We start from the raw sequence: 26,447 nt of genomic DNA, 5'->3' as shown, positions 1-26,447 counted from the left end.
ATAAATTAAATCACAAGAGGGAAAAGAGGACCCAGTCCTGACAAGAGGTCCGTTGTGACTTAACTCTACTAAGCTCTTGATTTGTAGCAAAATCCACAGGGGAACAAAATGAAAAGAAGGAATACATTAAGCAAAGTTACACGTAATTCTTATTTGGGAATGGAAAATAGGAGTAAAAATAAAGAAGTTTTTTTCCCCAAAATTGATCCCTCTGCCTTCATGTATCATTCTATGTGTTCACATCACCCTTTTCAGATTGTATCTTCCATCTTCATTCCTCTGCCTTTAGCTAAATGTTGTGCAGCTCTCAGCCTTTTTGAACTGTCATTAAAGCAAGGTGTAAGAGACAGCACTGCAGATACACAGCAATGCCTGTCACCTGCTAAGCTCTGCTGTCACTGCCAGCAAAACCACAAAACATCACACACTCTAAATTAGGCAAAACATCTGAGAATACCTAAGAAGGCCTTTTTTTTTCAACCTAAGTGCAAACTGTAGCAGGGAGGCTGCAGTTGGGATGGGACAAGTGTGGTATCTATTGCTGCAGAGAAAGGCTGATAAATGTGATACTCCCAGGACAGGAACTTCAGCTGGAGGTTTCTAGCTCCTGCAGCTGTGACTGTGTGAGGCAGAGCTGTTTGGTTTGTGTCTGGCAGATGGACTTGTTACCTGTGCCAAACAATCCCCTCCCTGAAGGAGCTTGTGTAAAGTATTTTTCATAACTTGGATGTCTCCTGGACCATGTATTCAGAGCTCCTACAAGGCACTAACATTGGATGCTAGTAAACCCATGGTACACTTTGACTGCAAAGTTAATTGCATATCTCAAATTAAACATAATTTTAGTGTTAAAATTGGGGTTTATGCTAGATCCATCTTTTTCTTGCCTCTTGTAAGAAAAATTAAAACAAAAGCTATAGCTGTGTTCTTCCTCTCCCTGGCACCTGTTAGGGGTGCTCTGCTCCCCAGCCCTTGCTCTGCCCCGCCACCATGTCCTCTGCTCTTTTCCCACTCACCCAGCTCCCTGCACACTCCAGCCACCCCTTTGCTACTGAAGGAGCTGAAAGCAGGGACAATATGGGCTGGAAGGAGGAGCTCCATGGTGAGGGGAGAGAGAGCAAAGTCAGTGTGATCAGTTTAGGGAGCCTTACATCCAGGAGGAGAGTAACTCCTCAAGGGGCATGATGTCTGGTGGAGATGGGACTGTCACTCTGAAAGCTGTAACACCCTCAACAAGATTGATAGCAACATTTCCACATTTCCATATGAAATATTTCTTTCTTTTTTTCCCCCATAAGCAAACAAAACAACGGTTATGGAGAATTTTCAGTCTGATTCTTGACATAAACAGATGTTGCAATATTGGAATTTCCCATGGGAGTGATATTCCAAGGTTTGTTCCATTTTAAACAGGGCTAGAAAATAAAACTGAGTTGATACATGGTTTGTTTCCTCACAGCCATTGCAGAGGCAGGTGTTTGGAGGGTGTGCTAGACAGATGTTGCACACTGGTGCAATGACTGTAAGACCAATTATCGTTGATCTGGGTTTTTAATCAGTTTTTAAATCTGCTCCTTGTTCGATGTCAGGAACAGCCAATTACACTGCGGTTCTGTCCCATTAAATGCCAGATAAAGGTTTGCTTTTGCTAAACTGAGGTACTAGCACCTTCAAAACTTCCCCAAGATAAAATCTTTTGTTTGGGAACTGGTAAATGTGACCTAATTTGGAAAACAGCCTGCAGCACTTTTGAGTATATGGCTCCCTGGCATCAGTAAGGTTAACTGAGGTAAAGAAGGAGGGAGAAAAATGGCAGAAGCCAGGAAAACACTTGCAGATCATGTCCTCTGGGATTTTAAGCAGGAAGAAAGACTCTTGTAAGCTTCTATGGCTTTTCTTGGACTCCCTTTGCTACCTTAAAACCATAGAAAATTTCTGGACTGAAATCACATAAAGAGGTTTTAATCTAGTGCAGATATACATGGTTTCACTCAAGATATACATGGTTTCACTCACTGATGGGCATGAAGCTTGGCAAGCATGTTAACTGGGGAGGTATAGGGACCAGCAAACTGTCAGGAGGTGGGTCAGAATGGAAGCTGTTTGAGAACAATGCAATAAAAGGATTTACTCTGAAAAATGCTCCAACTCTGGCATTACTAGCTCATTAAACCACAGCCAAGAAAATTATCTACCATGAAAGAGCCCAAATATGAAAAAAGAGGAAAGATGGACCAAAAACCAATATTATGTTTTAGTGAGAATAAGGCAACCTCCCCAGAAACTGAACAGCTAAAACCTCATATGCTTTCACTAAGCAGAGTTTGTATAGCACAAGGTCTTCACCCCACACCAACCTGGTGTTGTACAAAGGTGCAATACTGTGCCCTGAAATGGGGCTGCTGGTGTCCCTTGGGCTTTTGTCAATACTCTTCACAAGTGGGAATCCCGCTCCTAGTGCTTATTTCATCATTCCTTCCAAACAGTTCATCACCTCATAGAAGCTGCTCCTGTCCCCAGAGAAAGAAGAAACAATCTAAACTACTAGCCATACACAAAGCCTTGTGTCCTCAAAGGGGGTCATCCCCAGTAAGCAAATCATATGAGAGACAGACGTCCTGCTGCACTGCTCATTTCTAGCAAAGAGATTGCAGCTTCACTAGTGCCACTGAGAGTGCAGGTTTGTCACAGAAGACAGAGCTGTCCCTGCTCTCTCTTCAGCCAGCAGCCTGTGACAGCAGCCAGCCTGAGCTCTGTGAGACCCTGGGCTCAAGGTGACTCCCGGTGGCTGTGCCTTCTTCTGCCTGCTCAGGTGCTGCCATGTCATCCATGGAAACAGCAACCAGAGGAGGCTGCAAGGACCAAGGAGTGGAGGAGAGAAGCAGGGATCCTCTTGGCTCCATTGCCTGTGCAGCTTACAAGAACATTTGGCCCCCTTTCAGGGCTAGAAGGGAAGAGGCACAGAGAGACAGGACAGTTCCAAGCCAATTTCTTTTTTCCTCCCCTCTCCCACTGCCCAACCTTGGCAGCACTGTTAAATTCCTCCCTGTGGCACTTCCAGGCTGTCAAACTCCACACTGCAGCAGAGAGAAGAGCAGGCATCAAGCTAGCGACACATCCTCGCCCTGGAGCAACCAAGCTGAAACTCTGCCTCTACACCCCCAAACTCACAAGATCCAAGTTTGTTTGGACACTGCCAGGCATCCCAAGGCTGCAGTTCAAGGAACGTGGAGGCTGTGCATCTTTCTCATTCTGCACCAGCCTTCTGGAGAGGAGGCGTCCCCACCCTCCCAGCCCCAGCAGAAGGGCTGATTCATCAAGCCTGACTCTCTGAGGCAATCTGCCAGACGACAGAGCTGCTGGTGGGGTGTCTTGATGCTGTCAGCTGCCCATATGTCTATTGGGCAGCTACTGCCTGTGCAATCCCCACTCAGAAAAATTCAGAGCACGGTTTGGGATATCTACATAAGAGCCAATTCCACAATCTAAGCCGATTAAATAAATGGATAATTAAAAAAAAAAAAAAAAGAAAAAAAGTATTGGGTTAACCAAATAGCACTTTTATTTGTTTATTTGTTTTCTGGTCAAAATTTCAAAATTATGAAATTATGAGATAATAAATATATTACGAAGCTTAGACAAGTTCAAAATGATGCAAGAGGATGGGGAGGGAGGACAGATGGGCAAATACAGCATGAATTCACACCTAGTGCTGGCTGTCTCAAACTGTTCGTCTCTGCAAATAAACTAATCTGTAAACCAGGAGCAGCTGAACCAAAGAGGCTTAGTCTTACCTTGCTGTCTCCAGGGATTTTTCAGCCACCCTAAAGCATGACTGTAGACATATAATGGATGAACTCTTTCCCATCCAAGGATTCCAGACAAACATCTCTCTTTCCTGCCCAGCACCAGTGCATCCATCTCTGCTGTTGTGGTACACAGGTGATTTTGCTTCTGCTCTACAGTGCCCTCTGCCAAAAGGCAAAGCCTGTTTCCTTTCTGGGCAGATCCCACTTGACTGGATTCTTGTCAAATGCTCCAGGACCTAATATGATCATGCTGTGACTCTGAGACATCAGCAGATCTGTGTGTGGCAATAGGGCAGATCAGCCTGCTGGCCAGGCTGCTTTCCTCTGCTATGAAAATCAGAACCTTTCATATTAAACATATACAATTCTCAATGGCATTATAGTTTCAGGGTTTATTTAGATAAAAGTATTAGCCTCCTATCCTCAGCTAGGACTAGATTACACTTTTGCTTGGCCCTATTACAGATTATTATGGATTATTTGGTACATGTCTGTACTGTGCTCATATTAGACTAGAAAACAAGACACATTTGAGAGAAAAGGGGATTATGACAATGAAATAACCCATATCAAATTTTCAAAGACATCCATTACCTCATATTTTATTTTTTACTACTGAAAATTTGAGCTATATTTCTCCTGTGCCCTTTTAAGATCTAAGAAAAGATAAATGACTTCCTTGTAGTACAAGCCTTCATTGAAAACCTACAAGTACAGCACTCAAAAAATTACACGGATGATGAACCTGATTTCTGCCTCAAATTTTAAGTTCCTCAGCTTGTCTGAATCCTCCTCTTTCATCCTTCCCTAACCAAAGCATTAACACAAAGACTACTCACCAGCAACATCCCAACTGAAGCCCCAAAATAGGTTTAAATGAGAAGCAAGTTTTCCATTCAGCTTGTACTGTATTATCTGAAAAGAGACTTTTGCTCACTCTGAGTGCAAATTTTTTGCTTAGAAAATCTGCCTTTTATAGGCAAATCCAAAAATAACCAGACTTGTAAGGGCTAAAGCTAAAGACTTTATAATATAATTTATTTAGTCCAGAGTATTCTTATTTTTTTAAAATTTTTCCAGTGCTGTGCCTTTTCCAGTTCCATATTTTTAAGTAATTTCTCTAGGAAAACAAGCTGTATCATTGCCATTATTTGTTAGGGTTAACCAGTTCCATCACTTTACAAAAAAAGTACATTTTTCTTCTGAAAACAGCCTGAGCATACAAGCAGAAAGCCTGGTGTGAAAAAGAAAGGGTATAATAGGAAATTCAGCGCAAGCAATTAGGTAGGTAAGTCTGCAGTAATGCCAGTGAAATAAGGACTATATTCTTGCTGCGTTTGTACTTTTGACTTATTCTTGCCGTGCCATCCTCCTTTTCCTGTCTCATGTATTTGATAGATAAAAAAGTCCTACATAACCAAATAAATATAATTGCTTGCACAACCCTCAAAACAATATTCACAGTCAGAGCTCAGCTGTTCATCCCTGGAGAGACAAGGAGTAATAGGAACCTGCTGCAGGAGGAGCAGGTGCCCTCCTCCAAGACCCTCCCACCAAGAATCTAAAACAATATCAGCATTGAAGCAGGTAAAAAGGCTTTCCCATGACTTCAGATGGGATCTGTATGGGGTGAGGTGTCAGAAAGCTGGGGAGGTAGGAGCTGTCAAGGCATCCTCTTTCACCTGCCTACAGCCTGGAACCTGCACGTGAACAAGTGGGAGCTCAGCTAAGCAGAATGATCTCAAACTGGCAAGGCAAATTTTAGTAATGTAGTGTTTTAGAGCACAATATGCTTTTAAGATTTTTCTTTTATTTATAACTCTATTGCTCTAACTCTATAAAACACCTGTGGGTAAAAATAAATCATCCTCTCCTTCAAGTAGGTATTGTTCAGCTATTACTTTTAATATTGGTTCAACACACTTGAAAGAGATTTCTTAGTAGTCTGAATTGGTGGTGACCCAGTTGAAATGAAGGGTGAAGTGAGGGGAGGGAGGAAGTTCTCAGCTACAGATTTAGAAAGATAGGAGTAGTTGTCACACTCTGTGGTCACTGATGCCTTTTCTATTCTTCCTAAAAGGACACAGACATCAGTAGATGTGACACAATGAGGAAGAGATTAGAGTGGATCTCTGACTCCAACTAGAATTCAATGGATCAGCAGTAGAGGGAGAAGGAATATTGGGAATTTGCTGTAGGCACCACCTGAAGTGAAAACTGAGAGATCAAGCAGAGCATCTTGGGTGGTTAAATGTGCTTTACATATACAAATTATGGATATTTTAAAGCTTTTAATTTAGAGATCAGATTGTTTACTCACCTGCAGCTAAAACAAAATCTTATTTCCATAGTTCATTTTGGCATCAGATGTATAACTTTTTATTGGAATAAAGGGTGGGGACAGATATCAGCATTTAGGTTCAGATCATCTGAGAGAGGAGATGTGGCAGATGTCATGGGCAAGAACTAGCTCATCCTGAATTCCCCTCAAGTGAAAATGCTCAGCCTTTAAAGAGCTGAATTAATAACTGGTAGCAGAGATAAAACAGGAGTACTGCTGTCTTGTGCTGATTCACAGAATCACAGAATATTCTCAGTTGGAAGGTACCCACAAGGATCATCAAACTCCAACCCCTGGTCATACACAGGACTGCCCTAAGAATAAAATCAACTGCTTGAGAGCATTGTCTAAAGTGATTTTGATTCCTTTCTGCCTTGTACAACATGCCTAGGTGTGGGGTGAGATGAGAATCAGGCTATTTGCCTTCGTATTCAACTCCTGAGGCTGAGACTGGGGGCAGAACTGTCACCTACAACTTCTCCACAGACCTCACAAAATGTTATTTGGCAGCAGTTAAACGTTGAAGGGAATGAGAAAGCCTCCAAACTGGCAGCAGGTGCTGTTCCGCTGTGCCCTGCTCTGCTGGGGCACTGCAGCATTGTTGGCAGCAATGCAGCACCCTCTGACAAACCCTCACAAACATCTCACACCCTCATGGCAGGGACAAAGCTCCTGTAGGGAGAAGGGGCCATTTAGTGTTTTGCCTTTCTGTGTCAGTGATCAAGCAAGAAAATAGTGGTCTGGGCAGCATCCACATGGTTTGTCTCTGCTCATCATGAACTTGACTTGCTCTGACCAATGATTCCTCATCAGTTTCTGTACAAACACCAAGTAGATGATAGTTTGTCACAACAATCTAGGATGACTTTAAGGACATTACTAAGATGTGCATCTACTTTTCTGGCATATATTAATTTTTTATATATTTATTTCATATTTTATATTTATATTTTCCACCTAATTTTCTGGTAATACACGTAATTTTTCTCATTTTCACTACAGTTACATTTTTATTCTTAAAAAATTTCTCATATTGCAAGGGAGGGTGGGGTGATGGAGAAAAAAAACAAACACAAGCAAAAAACAACCCTAAAAACCTCCCTGTCCCTGTGCTTCTCCAGCAAAAGAAAGAAAACAAAAAAAAATGACTAGATGAAAATGTTTTCAGCAGACACAAATAAAACCCTTCAGTCCCAGAATGCAGGCTTCTGTGAAGCAGCTTCCTCACTATGACTGATGGCTTTTAGCAAGCTTCCACTTGCTGAGTGTACTCTAGAAGCCAATACACTACTGCTCCAAACTACTGTCAAATGGGCTGAAGTACCAAATGTCCATGTCAAACTTCCCTCTGCACTGATTTTATAAATTTTTCTTCCCTTTGGAACTGTGACTTCATGTTTTTATTCTTACAGAGTGGCTCTCTCTACCTGTCAAATACTAAAGATTAATACATGGTGATTTTTACATGGTCTTCATGAGATGTCCTTCCTCCCAGTTGTTGTTTTATTGAATGTTTAGATATGCAAATGCTTTGGCCAAATCGAGGTTTTTATCCTGCATACAATGGAACTAGAATAGCTCATCTCATATGTTGAGGATGAGTAGGGGATTTTTCTCCAGGTGTGAGCCATGGAGGAAGGCCAATGCCTAGCAAGGCTGGAGAGAGGTGGAACTGAAAATTGGGTGGAAGTGTGACAGGCATTTATTTGCAAGTCTTCCTTTGTCTGAACCCCATGTCCAAATCACATGTAAGGACAGATGTTTGGGTCTTTCAGAATAAATGAATCAATCCTCTGTCTTTTCCAAAGTTAACAAGTACTCGATATTCCTAACTTTCCTCAGAGAGAAAATGGCATAAACACACTTTGCTACAGCATCAGGCTGTTGAGACATTTTGCCCTACCAGCAACAGGACAGGGCCTCCTCTGTTTTCAGAGGAAGATTTAGCTGGAAATCTAAATCTTTAGCTGGAAGATCTCCACACAATAGGCTTTCCTAGCAAGAAGCATCAGGCAATGGCATAATCTCTGATGCTCAGTGTGGCACTGTGCTTTGAGAGAACATCCTTACAAAAATTAGATATTCCTGAAGTTTGCAGCACCTGAGTCATGAAGCACTTTCTTATTGACATGCACTTAACTAGAAGACTGCATGGCTGTATTTATGCCACCATGCTGGGGGAAATTCGAGCTCAGTTAATTACTTCCTACCCAGGTTAAAGTATCCGTAAGTGCAAATGCCGAAGCTATTTTTTGCTCATGAAAAGGAACTGCACAATCACCTGATTGCTAAACTGTAGCCAATATTTAACTGAGAGGTGACAGGATAGTGGGGATCTCTGTTCAGCCAGCCTGTAAAGCACTTGCAGTAAAAGGAGCTGTGTAAATGTAAATCATTGTTGTATTGTTTAAGTAATCAAATCCATGGCACCATTGTTTAAATAAACTGGAGATGTGGAGCCATTTATTTATACTTTAATGCTTAGACTGCCTGCTACATAATATATATTTTAAAAATAAGCTTTCAGAAACATATAAAATACATTTTTTTTTCCCAGTGCTGAATTTATAAGTTAGGGAGACTACAGGGCTACAGTAATTCTTAATTTGTACAGCTGTTTTCATCACTTTTAGTATGAAATACCACAAAATAAAACAGACCTTAATCTCTCATAAATCTAATGGCAGTGTGGCACTTCAGATGCACATTTTTAAATGGCTGCATCATTGCTTTAATTCAAAACACAGCCAGAAGGCTCAGTATGACCTGGGAAGTTCTACAAAACACTTGCAGATTTATTCGCTTTTGAGAAAGTACTGAATGTATATATTACACCAATGCCTGCTGGCCAAAACTAAGATTTGGTCCCACATGATATAGGGTGCTCTACACATGAAAAAACCACAATCTCTCTCCCCAGATACCTTACTTGAATTCAAGTGTTGCAGTTATGTAATGCTCCATCTTAATCATTCATGACTATCCCTATTGCTGCAGACCACACAATGACTTCAAAGCAAGTCTCCCTATTTATTTATGTGAGCTCTGGGTTCCATAATATTTTCTAACCTGTTTATCCCTATGAAGTGGGGTGGTGCTGTCACCCAGGTTACAGATGGGAAACTGAGGCTCCAAGATACTATTTTCTAAATTTTGATATTTCATTTCATTTCATTTCATTTCATTTCAATTCCTTATTCAAAATGAATTAAGCATACCAGTGCCTAAGCTGCACTGATCATAAGTCTGATGGTTTTATACGTGTAACACACTGGAGAGTGCAGACAGAGAGGACTAGGTGAGATTTCTATGCCACAGGAGGTTTCCTAGTGTTCACTCCTTTAACCCTGAGTCCAAGGACAGACATTGCTTTGTAGACCTTGGTCTTCTTCCATCCCTCTCTCTACTGGACATTGGTTACTCTTTCTGCATGTTTTTCCTTCAAATAAGAAGTGATTTTCAGTTCTGCAATTTGTAACAAATTTCTGGTCTTGGCTAAAACTGATGGGTACAATACATATTTACTGCACTGGTGTGTATTTAAGGGTGGTTGATATTATGAAAAAGATGAAAGAATGGAAAGACTGATGCATTGAAACCCACAGAGTGCTGATTCAGGACCTACTCATTAGATCAGAATCAGAAACATGCACCCTGAATGCATCGAAAGAGATAAAAACCTGCTATGAGCTTGAGCAAAGGCCCTGACGTAGCAAATACAAGGGAAGGTCAGATGGGAAAGCAAACAGTGCTCCTCCTCCTAATCCTTATTATACTGGCACTGGTATAGCCAAGGCCAGACTTCAGATTCTGGTTCCATTTCAGCTCAGTGCAAACAGGAGGCTCAGCAGAAAACACTCGCCAGTATCTCCCAAACTTGGAATTTTTATGGCGTCATTGCACCTTTCTGCACCATCCTGCCAGTGGAAGACCACAGCTGGAATGGAAGGGGGAATGGAACTGGTGTCCTGGGTAATGATCAGGAGAGATGTTGACATCAGTGGGGAGGGAAGAATTTCTGCTTTCACTCTTTCACCATGAGTACAATGTTCATGAAAAAAATCTTAGCAGAGAATGCAGCAGATTTCTGTCATTTGTGCATATATTTCTTACTAGTGAAGCAGGATTCCTAAAAGCTGAGCACAGCTGATGTGTCTCAGTCCTGGAATACCGACTGCCTTAGCGTATATTAAGTGCCCATCATTTTTGCAGCTAAGCAGTAACACGTCCCATTTAGCACATACACAGCATTTTATAGAGCAGAGCACTGTAGAAATCCTTTTCCCTTAGGTTTTTCTACACACTCATTGCAGTGATATGCGTCTGACCAATTAAAGCAAAACAGCTTTAGTTAATTAACTCTAAGGGACTGAGTAGTTCCCTGACTGGAAGTTGTAAGAACTGGTTTTGATATTATGAGTGCCATTGATTAACTCTCAGACTCTGGACAATCACTTCATCTTCCTATGCTTCATTTTTCCCTGGTGCAAAATGTAGAGAAATAAAATTTGTTTTCTTTGGTGAAGTGCTTTTGAGAGCTGTGAATGAAAAGAACTATGCATCATTAGTGAATCCTCAAAAAGGCCTGATGGGAGATTTGTTGAAATAGCACCATCCTCACTGAGCTTCTGAAAAACAGCCAAAACCAAGTAAAGCAGCAAAGGTCCAAAACCTCACTAAGAGTGGAAGTGGGGGCAGAATAAAAATCTAGGGGTTGCCTAACATCTTGACAGCCACTTGTTCTTCCAGACCAGGCTGGCAAGGTGATTTCTTTCTGCATTTCTGCCCATGGCACCCAATTGTCACCCATCCAGCTCCTAGGCTGCATGTCAGCAATTCTGCATTGTTTAGGTTTTTTACCTTGGCCATCCTCCTCCCTAGAAAATCAACCACTTCCAACATCTGACAACCCATGCAAACTTCTCTTTCTCATTGCAGGAATATTCCTGTTCACTGGGCCCAGTTCACTGTACAATGAACATATGACTTACAGTTCCTTCAGAGTGGTTTATTCAGCCTTACACTGTGCTTAAGATCTTAATTACTGCTGAGTTTTTGCCAAAAGCTTTGCCTCAGGAAAACAATGGCACTAGCATGTTTTCTTTCATTCTATTCCTAACACTCTGTCATTACTTAGCTTTATCTTATCCTTTCATTCTTGCAAAGATGCAAGTCCCAAAGCTAGCACAATGGTTGCACTGCACATTAGCCAGAGCAAAACAAATGATTTTCACTTTCTAACTGATTTGATTATTTCAACATATTTTTATAATTGAGGAAGTGGACAGAACTGAATTTCCTCGGATTACTTCAGTATTTGAATAAATATCTTTTAAAAAAAGTTATTTAGACTTACTATTCAATTTTCTTACTTTTGGCAATAAGCGAGTGAATTTGGAGTAGCTAAATAGATCACTTTATTATTTTTGTTCTACAGCTGATTCAGATAAAGGTATTGCTGGCACAAATTTTTTTCCCTGTCAACTAAACATTCAGTTCTGGAGAAGCTTTAAAATTAGATTTCCTATCAGGAGAAGGGTGAGGGAAAAATGTCACATGAACATTTACGACCTCTCATTTCGACTTCCTCATGGCAAAGAAAACCACACTATGGTAAAGAAGAAAATAACAAGGCTTGTTATGGGATCTGAAGGCTGAGTACCATGACTTGATGAGGGCCCCAGCTCTGCCTGCTGAAGAAGAAGAACAGAGTAGCCAGCAGATAGTAACACCAACCCTACCATGAAAATCAATGCCTTTGACTATATTTTGGCCACAGCTTATTCTCAAATTAGAGTCAAACCCCAAATCCCACAATATCTCTACCTGATCCAATTTTTCTCCACTGCTTCAGGATGGTTATAAAGCTATAAGAGTTGATATATTTGGTTCTACTTTTCCATGAGATTCTGACTACTTCTGGTAGATCATATACAAAGATACACTTCAGTGCAATCTTTGCAATAAAAATGAAGCAAAGGGTGGTTTCCAGGGATTCATCACTGCCATGAAGATAATATGTCAATCATTCTTCCAATAAAGAAGGAAGAAACAGTAGTACTGTTTTCTTGTACTGTTCCTACACATTCTTAGTCCCTAAAACTCATTGCTGCTTCATTGCAAGACTGACTACTGCTCTACATCATTAAAAGTCAGAGGAGCTGTAGAACTGGAGGAACATAAGGAATGTTCAAGGTTTGCTTTTTAAATTATATCTACCTCTTCTTGCATTTAATATGGTATAAAAAATAAATGCTCCAAAGTTGTCAGCCATTACGGTTGTGTAAAACAGATGTTAGTGAAATAAGAAATGAGCTCTTTCATGCAGGTGAAAAATCTCTTGTTAGCAACCCCAAATCTTGAATCACAGAATAATTAGAGCCTGTGTTATGGGTAGACAGCACAAACTTCCTCCCACGTTGCTTCCTCTCTAAGTAGTCTGTTTCAATCCCACCTACAGGAGGTGGAAAGGGAAATTTCTGACTTCTAGTCTCCAAGTTTTCCTTTCTTTGTTAAGCCTGCTAAGGGGGCTACCAACTGCAGTACTGTTTTTTCCTAAATTGAAAATTTTACTGAAAACAGCTGTTGGAGAATGAGTACTACAGAGATTTTCAATATGTGACTTGGACAGAAAAGTGATGAACAGACCAACAGGCAAACTGACAGAGAGAATGTAAATTTATCAGCCACTGCTAATGCTACTGGTGGCAGTGCCATCTCAGTTCGGAGTCAAATCAGTAAAAAGTCAAAGAGTAAGAGACTTCTTATGCTGATTTCCACCCCCTGCCACCATCAGAAGACCAAACAACAGCTGCATTTACCTGTAGATCAGGACTTCATCATCTGAGCAGTTATACTGCAGCTGATACATTTTTACCCGAGGCGCTGACTTGCTGACTGTCCACTTGACCAAAGCTGAGGTAGTGGTCACATCTGACACCAGGACAGCCCTTTCTGGTGGGCCTTTTGTTTCCCCCCGATTGGACTTGGTGGAGCTGGTGATGTCAGAGAGCCTGGATTTTGGCGGAGCTGCTTTGCCGGTGCCGTTGGTGAGATGGGGAAGCTGAACGATGGAGAGTTCAATCGTTGCGGTGGACTCTCCCGCAGCATTGGCTGCTATGCACGTGAAAGTCCCGTAGTCCTTGGAAGTGGTGATGTGGATATCTAAGGTGCCATTGTCATAGACAGCCGTCCTTGAGGAGTTTCCGATGAGACGATCGTCAGGGGCCACCCAGTGAATGATGGGGGTTGGGTCCCCAATGGCTTTGCACTTCAGTGTGGCAGTTTGCCCCTCTAAAACCAGCAGCTTGTGAGTGTGTTGTGTAATGAGAGGAGGCTCGCAAACAAACTCTTCTTCCCGAACGTACCAGAAGTACCTTCCCTTCAGACCTGGAGGAGAAGCACAAGTTTCCATGTCGTCATCTCTGTCGAGTCGCCTTAACCAGAGTAGCTCACAGTTGCAATGCAGTGGATTGCCCCCAAAGCTGAGGGACAGAGGTGGAGAAAATGGGGTAACAGCCAGTGGAATTACTTGAGACCTGGCAAATATAGGGTCAGGGGGAAGCTTCTGAAGTCTGTTGGATGTTAGATCCAATCTGGCCAATTTCTGAAGATCTGCAAATGTCCCCTCTGTTATATAATCTATCAGGTTGTGATCTAAACTGAGCTGGTGCAAGTTTATCATCATTCTTATAGATTCCCAGGGAATGCTTCGGAGGTTATTGTAGGAAAGGTCTAAGTCTTCCAAAGTCAGCAAAAAATCCTCAAAGGCTTCATCAGAAATGCTGCTTAGCTGGTTGTTGTTTAAAATCAAATGCTGAAGGTTAATTAAACCTCTCAAAGTATCCTCTCCAATCTCAGGCAACCTGTTGCTGTCCAGATGTAAAGACCGAAGGCTCTCTAGGTCGGTGAAAGAGTAGGGCTGTATGTAACTAATAGTGTTCCTGGACAAGGTAAGGTCAACAAGGCCAGACATGTTGGCAAAATCTTGTCGGCTGATATTAATAATGAAGTTACCCCCGAGACGGAGTTCAACAGTCCTTCGATCTATGTCCAGCGGTACGAAAAGGAGACCCTTGGAGGGACACAAAGTCCCCAGGGACTCAGACAGGTTCTGGCAGACACAATATTTGGGACAAGCGTTGACTGTGACAGCCATTCCAAACACCAGGATGCCGCAGAGCAATTTTTCCATTGTAAATCAAGCAACAGTACCTGCAAGAAATGAAAAGAGTTACAGGGAACATCAGCAGTTAGGATATAAATACATTTCCTCTGATGTTTTGCCTAGTATTTTCCTTCAGAGAGCCTTTAAGGTTCCTCCTTTCAGGAGCCAGACCTAAAGGCATCAGCACTCCAGGATGGGAAGTTAAAGCATTATAGAAATATGTTTCTCCAGATAAAGTCAGTCTTTCTTTCTTTCTTTTTCTTTCTTTCTTTCTTTCTTTCTTTCTTTCTTAAAAAAGAATAGGGGACAAATCCTACCATCAGATTGCATGGCTTACTAAAAGTCTGGAAAGATTTAATTTGAAATAGTGTCTGTTTCTTTGGGGGTAGAAGCTAGAATCAGTATCTATAATAATTACTTCCTGCTGCATAATAATGTGAAATTAGCGTTAGGGTTGAAGTAACTGACTTTTTTGATAAAAATAACCATGTATTTACCCTCCAGTGATGTGGTTAATAATGACCATGTAATTATCTGGCCATTTCTGGGGCAAGTCACTTGCCCACCCATAATAAAATTAATGACAGACACCATTGGAAGCACAAATTACTTGTGTAATTGCCACCTGCTTTCACCCTGTGCTCAGCCAAGCTATGGAAAGGATGACAGCATCTGTCTCCAAAAAGAAGGGATTCAGGGGAAACCTGTGCTACCTTAGGCTCCTGGCAAGCTTTTTGTCAACCCCATGTTCTCACACTGCAACCCCTACTGCTGTAGAGACAGTGAAGCTCTTGCCTGTCTCCACGGCCCTCCCTTGCAACCTGCCATTTCCTCTTTGCACCATTATCTCCCTTTTTTCCAATCTCTCATACACGTTTCCAGCTTAAACTGCAAGGATTTATCTTAGAAGAGTAAACAAAAAAGAAAAAACACCTTAATGGGCTGGCTCAGAGAGGCAATTGTGACTGGGAGAAGTTGAAGGCCTGCTTCAGGTTTGGGGATATTTACTTGCATAAGTTTGCTGACATTCTTCCCACATATGCAGGACATGGATAAACTTGCTTTCTTTCTTTGCTTTGCTTTCTTGCTTTGCTTTCCTTTCCCAGAGCCTGCTATCCAGCAGGGCTGAGGAATGGGTAGATCATTCATTTCTAACCCTAATTCTCCTTCTGAGGAAAGGGGCAGGGATCTCCCAGGGTTTTTTGCTGGGATGGTGTCCTCTAGTCTCCAAGACCCTTCCATGGCACTAGCTACAGGTACAATTCAGGTTGTGATTTTCAACGTGGCCATTTTGCCTCTCTTCAACCTACATCCACCATTTCAACTTGCCTCACAGTTTGGTATACACCAGATCCCTTCTCAATCAAACAGGCACTCATACGCTTATCAGTTTTTTGGCATTTGTGTTTCGAGTGATTAAACTCCCAGTAACACACACCAAACAAGAACTATCACTTCAGCTTTTTTTTTTTTTTTTAAATCTCTTTAGACAGGTCTTGAGGTCTTGCTCTCCCTTCTTGTGAAAGGATGAAAACTAAGGACCTATGAGTGGGACTCTGCCTAGAGGTTCCTGATTCCTCCCTTGGGTAAGGTGGCTTGGTATCTCCTCTCTAGGATTTGTGAGATTAGTCAGAAAGAAGGAGCTGTAGAAACATAGCAAGATGCTATGAGTGCTGAACTATGTATAGTGTGTCCTTTATGGCAAGGTTTTCTGTATGATGTGATGATAGTAATTATATACTGTTATTACTATTTCATAGAAGAGGAAACGACCGAAGCATCTGTGTTTGCTGAGCTTTACAAACAAGATGAAAGCGTGACACTTTTAGGAAGGATGGCTCGAGGAGAGTAATCTTACCTTCAATAGTAAATAAAGGGCTACTGAATAAAATGTTTGGAGATAAGCAAGTGTGTTATTGATGCAAATCTGTGGCATACATACCAAAGAGCTATAAATATCCCTTACAATATTATCAATTGGTGGTTTAGTAACAGGCAATTGGGTTTTTCAATCTTAATTATAAATGTATTCTGCAGCTTTAATTTAGTGTATTACCCTACCAGCTGAAATTATAAACAAAAAGCAGTTTTAAAGGGGGAGAAATAGATACAGTTAATTAGTAATAAGCCCTTTCAGAGCTTCTCCCTCATCTACATTCCCACCCTCTGAATATCTATTCAAAAATGTGAATGCACACTTACGACAGCAGTGTCTCGAAGTGTCTCAATTCTCTAACCACATTTTTTCCGGATGCTGGTAAATATCACAGTGCTTTGGGGAGATGGTTGATTCTAAGCATCAGAGTGAAGAGCATTCATGGGAAAAAAAAATAAAAATGGGGGGAAGAACAGAAGTTAATTACATAAAATAGGGACTGAAGCACTGAGAGGAGGATGTGAAGCAGGAGGCCTAAATGGCAAAGCAAACCCTGATGGGGGAACCATCTGTGGATGGCTCAAAAATGCATCATCTGCCTGTGTGTGCTCACACGTGTGCATGGAAGTCACAGAGAGTGCAGCACGTACTTTTGCCAGCAAGAAGGCAAATTGGTAACAGCCACTGTCATTCCAGTTATTGCATGTGCTTGAAAGTGTTAATGTAAATATTGTCTGTTTGCAGAGGAAATCTCTAGCCTTTGTGAGCATTTGCTAGCATTGTTATTTCAAGCTTCTGAGTCCTGGATTTCTCTGCTAAGTAATCCTGAAGTGACCAGTTCACAATGCAACAAAGAGGGTACAAACCCAAAGGGCACTGGAGACAAGAGAAGTGGACAGGGCTCCTTAAGGAGAACATCTGGAGCTTCCATAAGGCAAAGGATTTTCCTTTTTCTCCCCAGACAGACAAAGCACTTGGGCCAAAGATGAGGTAAGAGTTCACAAAATAATAAAATCATAGAATAGTTTGGTTCGAAGGCACCTTAAAGATTGTCTTCTTCCAACCCTCCTGCCAAGGGACACCTTTCACTAGACCAGGTTGCTCAGAGCCCCATCCAGCCTGCCTTGAGCACTTCCAGGGATGATTCCAGGTAATACCGCAATTCTTAACTCTGCACAATTATAATAATATCCTTTAAAATCTAGACCCTCCCACAAAGTCATGGAAATTGCTAGTTGCCAAGGAGATGGATGCATAATAAAAATTGTTTTGATTTAATTTCTGGTAATTTTCATGTAAAAGAGAAAATGAAGTGTCAAGTTTTGAATCTGTTTTTGCTGACCAGTATGCTCACCTCATTCCCAAAATCTCTTGTTACCTGCAACACCAAGGATTTTATGAGCTGCTAATGGCAGTCTTGAGATAAGCTCACCATTCTGATTTACATTTTAAAGATATCTATCAGCCTGATAAAGCGTATTTCTCACAGCAAGTCAGTAAATCTGGAAGAGTTCCTGTCTCAGCCCAAGATGAAAAATAGCCCCTTTAGTCCTCTTAGAACATGGATTGGTATGAATTAATATGTGCAAGAGCCATAAAACTTGGTGTTTTGTATTCAGATTTTCCTCATAAAGATACAAATTCTGGGATTTGGCATGTAATTTCAGCAATGTCTCCAAGGCATTTTTTAATTCTATATTCATTGAACTTTGCATTTAAATTCCAATAACCTTTGCCTACCACAGCGCCAAGTGCAAGGTAACTGTCAGACAAATAAGATGCAGCATAAAGGCTGGGAAAAAGAGGGAGAATGAAAAAAAAAAAAAAGGACAGGTGGATGGACAGTGGCTCTGTTTCTATTTTCTCCAAGTGCCCTGGGACCCAGGCTCTGGGGACTGCGTGGGTAAGCTAAGATACCTTCTTTCAGTTGTGTAGGTGCTGTAGAGGAATTGAGTTTTCTTTCCTGAGAGCTGCCCTTTTCCTTACTCTTCTCTTATCTCTGTTTTAAGTGAACTTATGTCACTAGGAAATCTAGCCCCCAGAGGCAGAGCTGAAAGGCCTGCAGTGATGGGTGAAGTTTCACACATATTTTTGGAAGCAGTTTAATCAACAAGACATAAAACAGGATGGGACTATGTCAGGACAAAAATCACTCCTTAATCCCTTGCATTGCCAAAAAACTGTGTGGAAAGGTAGGTTTTGTGTTCTCCCTGATCCATGAAGGTAGTTTATGCTTCACTCAGTAAATATCTCTGCATCTGGATTTGTCCTCAGAAGTAAATCCATTGAAACACAGGCCTTTGGAGCATCTGTGAGAGTCCTTGGGTGTTTAAAATCAGTTTTCACCTATGCATTTACAGGCTCAAATTCAGGATAACTAACACTGCTTTTGTTGAGCTTTTGTCTTTTTTGCTTGTCTAGGCTCCTGCATTCCTTGGGGGTAAAGCTGATCTTCATCAGGTACATACAGCCAATGCAACTGAGGTTTTGCCCAGGCCTTTTAAGGAGCTGGTTTTATTGAAAAAAATAATAGCTCTAACATGTGAAGTTCTTGCTTTTTCCAGCCACCTGACATCTTACACATGATAAAGGGGGAGCACTTATATGCACACATTTCTCCAGGAAGTTTTGACTGTCTGTACTAAGCTGCACCCATATTAATTTGACTGACATTGCTTCCACAGTAACAGAAAAAAGGGAACTCAGTGTGAAGTGTAACCAATTTATTGCCATTGTACAATTTTTTCTTCAATATTGCAGCCATAGCAAGGTTGCAACTAAAACTATTTTATCACCCCTGTACCAGCATGAGGTTTATTTATGTGGTTTGTTTCTTTTGAGTGCTGTTCTCTTGTTTTCACCTTTCCAAGCAGTTGGGAGTCCCTTTGCCTACGTTGTGCTCCCTAGCCCTGGAAGCAGTTTTAGTTTGCTAGTATTTAGGAAGATCTAGGCTAAAAGGGTGGATGTTTCCAAATAAAATTGTCTCATAGAATGGTCTTAAATGTAAGAAGATTTTCTGTTAAGGTTATAGTCTTTAAAAACCTGGTTGTAACTTGATCAACACAGAGGTAAGGATAATCCATAAAAGCTAATTTTCAAGAGGGCTTACTCTGTGAAGGCTGATTTAATCCATTCAACAGATCCCTAGGGAAATAACAAAATATTTTCTTAGGCAGAGCTTTCTCACACAGGAAGATACTGGTCTCATTCAGTCTTTAATGGGCAAAGCTGTGTCTATGTGTGCATTCTTGGAAAGCTTTTATTTAGTTTTCATAATGCTTCCCTGATATTTCCCTGACACCAGCCATGTTATTTCTTTTCTCAAGTACTAACTTTACCCAGTTCCTTCACCATTCCCAAGATGGAAGTAATGCATCTATCAAAAGCCCAAATTATCAGTGTAGCTTTTATCTCTCCTAGTTTACTAGAGCATCTATTTTCTTTCATTAAAAGCAGTACTTTCTATATATCGTAAAGGAACAAATCCATATGCTAATGTTTCAGCACACTTAATCCCAGCAATCAGTCACCTCTCCACATTTCAGGTTACTTAGGCCAAAAAACCCCCTTGGACACTTTTATGAAGGTTTATATGTAATACTTGAAAGACAATAGTAATCCCAAATCTTATCAGTCAAATTTCAGAATCAGTCAAAAATTTTGTTTCTGTTTGATATGGTTAAACTGCTAGCAAGTGCTTCTTAGGTGAGCTCTTGAAAAACATGTCACAGATTCCTTCCTAGAGTCACTTTCCTGCAGTATATATGGAAAGGGCATTTTGAGCACTAAAGGTAAAGTATATGTGCTCCCTGTCCTGGTTTCTGCTGGGATAGAGTTACTTCTCAGAAGAAGAAATTATGAGAAATACAGATGTATGTGAGGATTTTCATTTTTCACAGTGGTTTTGATCCAGGAGAAACATTTTATATTTGTAGCTTCTCTGCCTGGGATGTAGCTCCCTGATGGCTGGACAGCATGTATGTCTAGCAGCCTTAGTGACCCTAGAGCACTTAGATCTGGAATGCACTTACATCCTAGTTTCTAGGAAATACAGCAAAAGCTCTTAAGTGAAGAGGAAACCAGGTGAAGGTCTGTGAGATCACCCTTCACTATTACTAGCTTTTTGCTGAAAAGAAGTCACCATTATAAGCCATTTGGTTTTAAGGAATGTGCAAAATTAGTCAAGCTTTTGATATTCATTTTGTGAGAAAATAAAACTTAGTGAACACATTCTGTGTACTTCTGAGCATCTGCCTGTCTGGCACTTCCCCACAATACATTTGGGACATTTTCATCACTTCAGATAAAATCTGAAGTGCAGAAGCCTCAGAATTATTTACTACTCTCACTTTTCAAGAATACAGAATATAGTAGGTTTCATGAAAGCAGAGGAGAGACACTTCGTTAGCCTTGTTAGACTTCTGTGAAGAAAATTATGCGCCGTTGAGTCCACCTCATGTTTGGAATCAGAGTATCCACATGGAAGACAGACATTATCAACATCTTGGCTACTGAAAAGGCTTTAATCTGAGTTCAGCCTTTTTAGACAAGATTCAGTTCACTCTGCTGTTAAGATGGTCTGAGGTGTGCAGGTTCTCCATTGTCTGATAAGCAGTGAGCTCATTCCACAGTCATAATATAATATAATATAATATAATATAATATAATTAATATAATATAATATAATATATGATAAAATATCAAACAAGGTCAGTTGTGGACACACATTCTTTGGAAGCCAGACTTCCTTCTAGTTTCCATCCGAAGGGTACAGGTGGCACTACTTCCTTATGACTAATTGCTAGACCTTGTCTGATCTGGCATGATGCCACTTAAAGCTGGGACTGAAAAGCCTTCATGAATACACAAAGAACAGAGCAAAAGAAACATGGGCCTGAAATTCCTCTTAGCGATGAGCCTAAATTTCTTGTGCTGCAGAAGATGGAAATTTTTGCTCTAGAATGATGTCTACCTTCAATGCCAAGGTCAGTTTCATTTTTTATCTGTCTTCAAGCTTACTGTTCAATTTTTAATTGCTGAGTGCTGATTGTAGTAACTAAATTAGTTCAGTCCTGTAGTATGAACCCAATAGGTATGCTTGATTTACTCATTCATTAACTATTGTGGTACTTTAGAAAAATACCTATACGAAATACATAATTTCCAAATGAAAACATTACGTCTCAGAAACATTAGAAACAAATATTTTGAATGCTTCATTTAATGCCTTTCTTGAAGTGGTCTCATGAAACCTAAACAGTCTTACAAGCAGGTTTTGTCACATGGGCTGATACTTATCAGTGGGTAAAACTTCTGGCAAAATAGAAAAAAATGTGTAGCTCTAGCCAGAACTTGTGAATGGCACATTATAACCTTAATAATCATAGCCATAATTTGTTGACTAGTGTGATTTTACCTGTGAAAACAGTTGCACTTGCATTATTCTGGCTTCGCTGACTGGAAAGCACAGGCTTTAGCTGCCTGATTTTTTGGCACAAAACAGTGCTTAGCTACCTGCATGGTTTTTGATAATGCACAAAATCTAGATGCCCAGGCAGTAACTTGTAAGCAAATAAAACCAAACTGAAGATAAAGAGGCCATTTACAAAATCCAAGTGTAGATGTTTGGTAAACATTCACGCTTAGGTGTGTTGTATCAGCAACAGGTCTAACTGGGCAGTTTCCTAGAGCTTTTCAGTGCAGCCACATCTGTGCAGGATGGTGATTTCCCAACGACAGGTACACAGGACACAAGAAACAGCATTTTCAACATCGCTAATTATTAATGGCTTGGGCACTAATTATTAATGGCTTAGGCACTAATTATAAATGGCTTGAGCTGGTTTGTTTTTCCCTCCCACAGACCATTTGAAGGTCCATTCATTTTTGATTGTTCATTTAATGGCTGTCAACATTTATCTTTGCTTCCTATTTTAATGCTGTGTGCCAGTCTCCATCAGATTTCATCTACAAGCTCGTGAGTCAGCTAAGCTGGGCCCCTCTGCTATTTTTAGCCAACCAGCTCATTTATTTATCTGGTTCTTAACAGCAATCCTACATTTTGCTTTATCAGCACAGTGGAGAAGTTACCAGTTATTCTGTTTCTTACTCATTTTGAACACAGACAGAAGCTGCAAAGGTGCTAAGGAGCAACTCTCTCGGAGATATTGCTGGCGGCATGAAACATAAATGTCCATCAACAGACACTATTGCTTTGTGCAAAAACAACTGAAGGCCTCTTCCCATCATCTGCTGAATCCAAATTCCCCTTGGCTCTGAGCCATACCAGAAAATCCTCAGGTAATTCTTTACTCTTTATCTCTAGCTTACTTTAATTCTCATAAAAGTCTTTATATATTCTTACTTGCTTCCACATCAAAGGAAGAGTGGGATAATTAGAATCGGTATTCTCTTCTTTATCTGGGCTTGTTACTAAATTTTTTTTTTAACTGACCCTTCATTCAGCCCTAGAGACAAAGTACGTCCAATATTCCATAGGAACTATTCTTTATTTGGAATCCAGTCTGCAGTTTTTCTTTCATGTTTAACTCACACCCAAAGAGAAATGGGAAATCCAAGACATACATAGCTAAAGATCTTTTTGTGATTTTTCTCATAAATGTAATTGGACACACAAAGTGACATGCAAAGATTTGGAGATCCTTTGAAACACAAGAAGGTAAATTTGAAGTCCACAATTGAAAAAAATAATCACTCTTGCTGAATGCCCCAGATTGGGATTCCTAAGGATGTTGGCATGGGCATTTGACAGCAGACATCCCCTGTTACAGGGAATACAACCCCAATGGCTTGTCACTGTGGTTGGCTCATGGCTCAGTAAGAAATTAGCAGAGTTCTGTCTTGGTAGGAGAGGTACTCCAGTCCCCTTATCAATTTCATGGCTCTTCTCTGGATGGCTCCAAAAGTTCTACATCCTTCCTATGGTGGGGGGCAGCAGAACTGTATGCAGCACTCCAGATGTCTCTCAAGAACAGAGTAAAGGGGGAAAACCACCTTCCTGGCCTTGCTGACCATGCTGCTCTGGGTGCAGCCCAGGATATGGCTGTCTGTGCTGAGAGTGCACAGTGCCAGCTCATGTTGAGCTGCTCATCAAACTCGGTCTGGTCTGCAGAGACCTTGCTCCAGGAAAGATGGAAAGTCTTCCAGGTTAGTCTGGAGGAAGGTGAGTGGAAAGCAAGATGAGGAAAGCTGATTTTCTGCTATACTTGCTATGTTTATTTATGAGGAAACAAAAGTCTTCAATCCCCAGGGCTCTCCATATAGCACCTTTCACTGGCACTAAGTCAGCAAAAAAAGAAGTCTCTTAAAGTTAAAATGAAGGGAAAACATGTGATAAAATAAAATATATAAGACCCAAATATTTCAAATATATATTCTGCTTCACTTTGCAGTTTCTGCTCACCAACTATGCTCAGAATGACAGTCTTATCAGATAAGAGCAGCCGGCTGCTATATGCTGCATTTAAATTTATATTGCAAACAACAGGCTCCATTACCCAAGGATTTTCTTGTTGCATTCCTAATACTGCCTTTCTGCATGCTTTATTGTTCCTCATTTCCTTACATACTGTTTGCTTTCCTGTGTGTACCAACATATCCTGGTATTTGTTTCACACATTTTTGGCTTTTTTGCTTAATCTGTCTTTGACTGGTTTTCCTTTTTTATGCCTCTAAACACTTCCTGCTTCTCTAATACCATCTCTAAAGCTACTGTCTTATATACTCTTTGCTGTTTCCTTCTTGCTTTCTGCTGCATCCCACCCCCACTTCATTCCCTAATCATTTGATCACTGCAGCTCTTTGATGTGTGGGGCTTCCAGTTCAGTCCCAATTTAATTATGTTTTTCAGAAGACTGACCTCTGTGGTCCCAATTTGTTCAAGACATTTCCTTCATTGATCCAAGGCCAGATCCCTTTACTGCCTGTTCCAAGCTAGATTCTTGATATTAGAAGCAGACATGTATTAGTACTTAAGGTCAGTTTGCATATATCAGCAGTTAATTGCACTGATTTATTTGTAGTAGAGACAACACACTCTTCCCTGCCCTTAGGTCTAGATGCATTAACACAAAATCAAGGGGAAATAATTAGAGGTATTCTAATGCTACAGCAGATGCACTTTCTTCACTACTCATAAGAATACTCAAAGAATAGATTGCATTTTTCAGTAAATTGAAACACATCCCAAAGGTCTGAATATTTATTTTCTGTTGGGCTATTATGAAATCATTATTGGACTTTCCCTTCTCAAACTCTCCACCTATCATCTACTGTTCAGGAAATAATCAGAAAGATGGTTCAAGCTTTGAGGTGGAAAGTCAAATCTATGTTTTCCAGAAAGAGCAAGAGTCCTGTAAAACAATTACAAAGCAAAACATACTGTTTTGATGGTACCCAGAGTGGTTGGAAGTTAGCTCTCTCTACAAAATACCAGACTGATATACAGGAAACCTCCCTTACATTAGCAAACAAACAATCTGCTTTTTTCAGCAGAGCAGTAAAATCTTCCTATCTGTAGCAAAAAATGTTATGGAAAACTGCAATATTTCAGCAAAGAGAAGTGGGAAAAATGTCCCTGGTGATTGCTGCTGCTCTTTGTTTCCACAGGGTCTGCAGTCAGTGGAGACCCCAGTGAGGGATGCAAAGCACAGCAATGTCACTGAGCCACTGAGCTGTGTGTGTCCATAGGCACGAGGAGTGGCAAAGGTCTCTCTGCATTAGATTGAGCTAATTAAATACAGCTCTGTGCTTGACAGGATCTACAGATGCCTCAATCCACTTTGTCCAGTTGTACCCCAGGATGATGTCACATCTAAGCAGACCCACATGAACACGTTACCCTTGCTTGCTGCCAAAAGCTACCAGCCTGAACAAGATCAGCACAAATGTTACGCTTGACCTGACTGAGAAGTGTCAAGGAAACTGAGCCTCTGGATAAAACCAGAGCTGCTTCAGGACCACAGCACTCATTCCCCAAAGCAGGAGGCTCAGACTGGGATGATATATCTGCTACTGTGAGAGAAAAAGTGTTGGCCTCCCAGAGTGAGATGCTGGCCTTTAAAGTGAGAGGTGCTGAAATCCAGAGTGATCTTGACAGTCCCTTGTTCCTCACCGTGATCATCACAAAATGTTGCCTTTCATGTTGATGGAACATTTTTTGCTTTGAATAAGTTTTTCAGTTTAAATATAGGAGAAAAGCTCTATCCTCTCTCCCTTATGCTACTTCTATACATATAATCATGAGGTGTGAGAAAATGCAGAAATTCTTCTCAGGACATGGATGTTCATGTGAAAGAAGAGATAAAAATAATCGGATAACAATAATAATTCATTAACAAATAAAAATTATGTCTTTGAGTATCACAGTTTACAGTGATTTTCCAGCACTTAAATGCTGGAAATTGACCTAAGAAGCACATCTCTTACCTCAACCAAGCAACTCACAGAGTAACAGCTTTCAGTCTCAGAAATATTTTATAACACCCAAAATGATTTCCTGGATGAAATTTATCTGCCCAACACACACTCAACTCATTTTCCCACTTTTGAGTTTGCTCACAGCAAGGTCTGCAAACACATGCACATCCTTGTAACAGCTACTCAGAATGGGAAGTGTCCATCCTGCAGGATTTACTTTCTGCTTGGCATTTTACCACTCATGCTGCCTTATGCCTGTTGACTCATGGAGGACATTCTGTATGTCTGAATTCTGGAGACTCATGTGTTCCTTCCTTTTTCTGCACTGTATTCCAAAGTCTCCATTTTTATAACCTGTGGGAGGTTTGCCCAAGTGAAATGTGAGTAAGGATTTCAAGACATGGACCTCTGAGTCACAAACTCCTTGAAAAAGCCACCAAAAATGGCAAATGTCTACCATCCAATGTATACCATCATGTAACTGGGAGCTGTGCTAAAAGGACCTCTCAGTACTCCTTATACAGAGGTACTCAGTGGTACCTCCTGACAATAACATAGGGATGATGAATACAAATCTGTGGCAGACCCTCTGCAGTTTGTCATTTCCTGAATAGAAGTGAGTGTTTGACACATCTTTGCCCATAAAAACATCAAATCTTTGAATTGGCTGGAGAGCTCTAAACAAACATGACAGTATAAACACCTCTGAAAGTATTTCTTGATTTCATTCAGATAATCTTGTTTACTTTATCTCTTTTCAATAGCTTGTTTTTCCTTGGATCTCCAACATACACTGGAGTGTACTCATGCTTCCTT

At 40.7% G+C, this 26,447-nt stretch overlaps 1 protein-coding gene and 1 long non-coding RNA gene across 4 annotated transcripts in view; one reads left to right on the top strand and one right to left on the bottom strand.

The window, feature by feature from the left end:
- LOC146439341 (uncharacterized) overlaps nt 1-26,447 on the top strand; it is a 560,563-nt gene that overhangs the window by 346,595 nt on the left and 187,521 nt on the right. The gene's annotated exons all lie outside the window — the stretch shown is intronic.
- LRFN2 (leucine rich repeat and fibronectin type III domain containing 2) overlaps nt 1-26,447 on the bottom strand; it is a 146,964-nt gene that overhangs the window by 21,828 nt on the left and 98,689 nt on the right. For all 3 annotated transcript variants that reach the window (XM_085055057.1, XM_085055058.1, XM_085055059.1), the window contains exon 3: nt 12,972-14,364. In XM_085055057.1, the coding sequence (XP_084911183.1) occupies nt 12,972-14,344 (1,373 nt within the window). In that variant the 5' untranslated portion in view covers nt 14,345-14,364. The remainder of the gene's footprint in view (nt 1-12,971; nt 14,365-26,447) is intronic.

This window comes from Lichenostomus cassidix, chromosome 3, assembly GCF_008360975.1.
Source record: "Lichenostomus cassidix isolate B80296 chromosome 3, HeHo_3.0, whole genome shotgun sequence".
Lineage (NCBI taxonomy): Eukaryota > Metazoa > Chordata > Aves > Passeriformes > Meliphagidae > Lichenostomus > Lichenostomus cassidix.
This window is presented reverse-complemented; position numbering and strand designations above follow the sequence as displayed.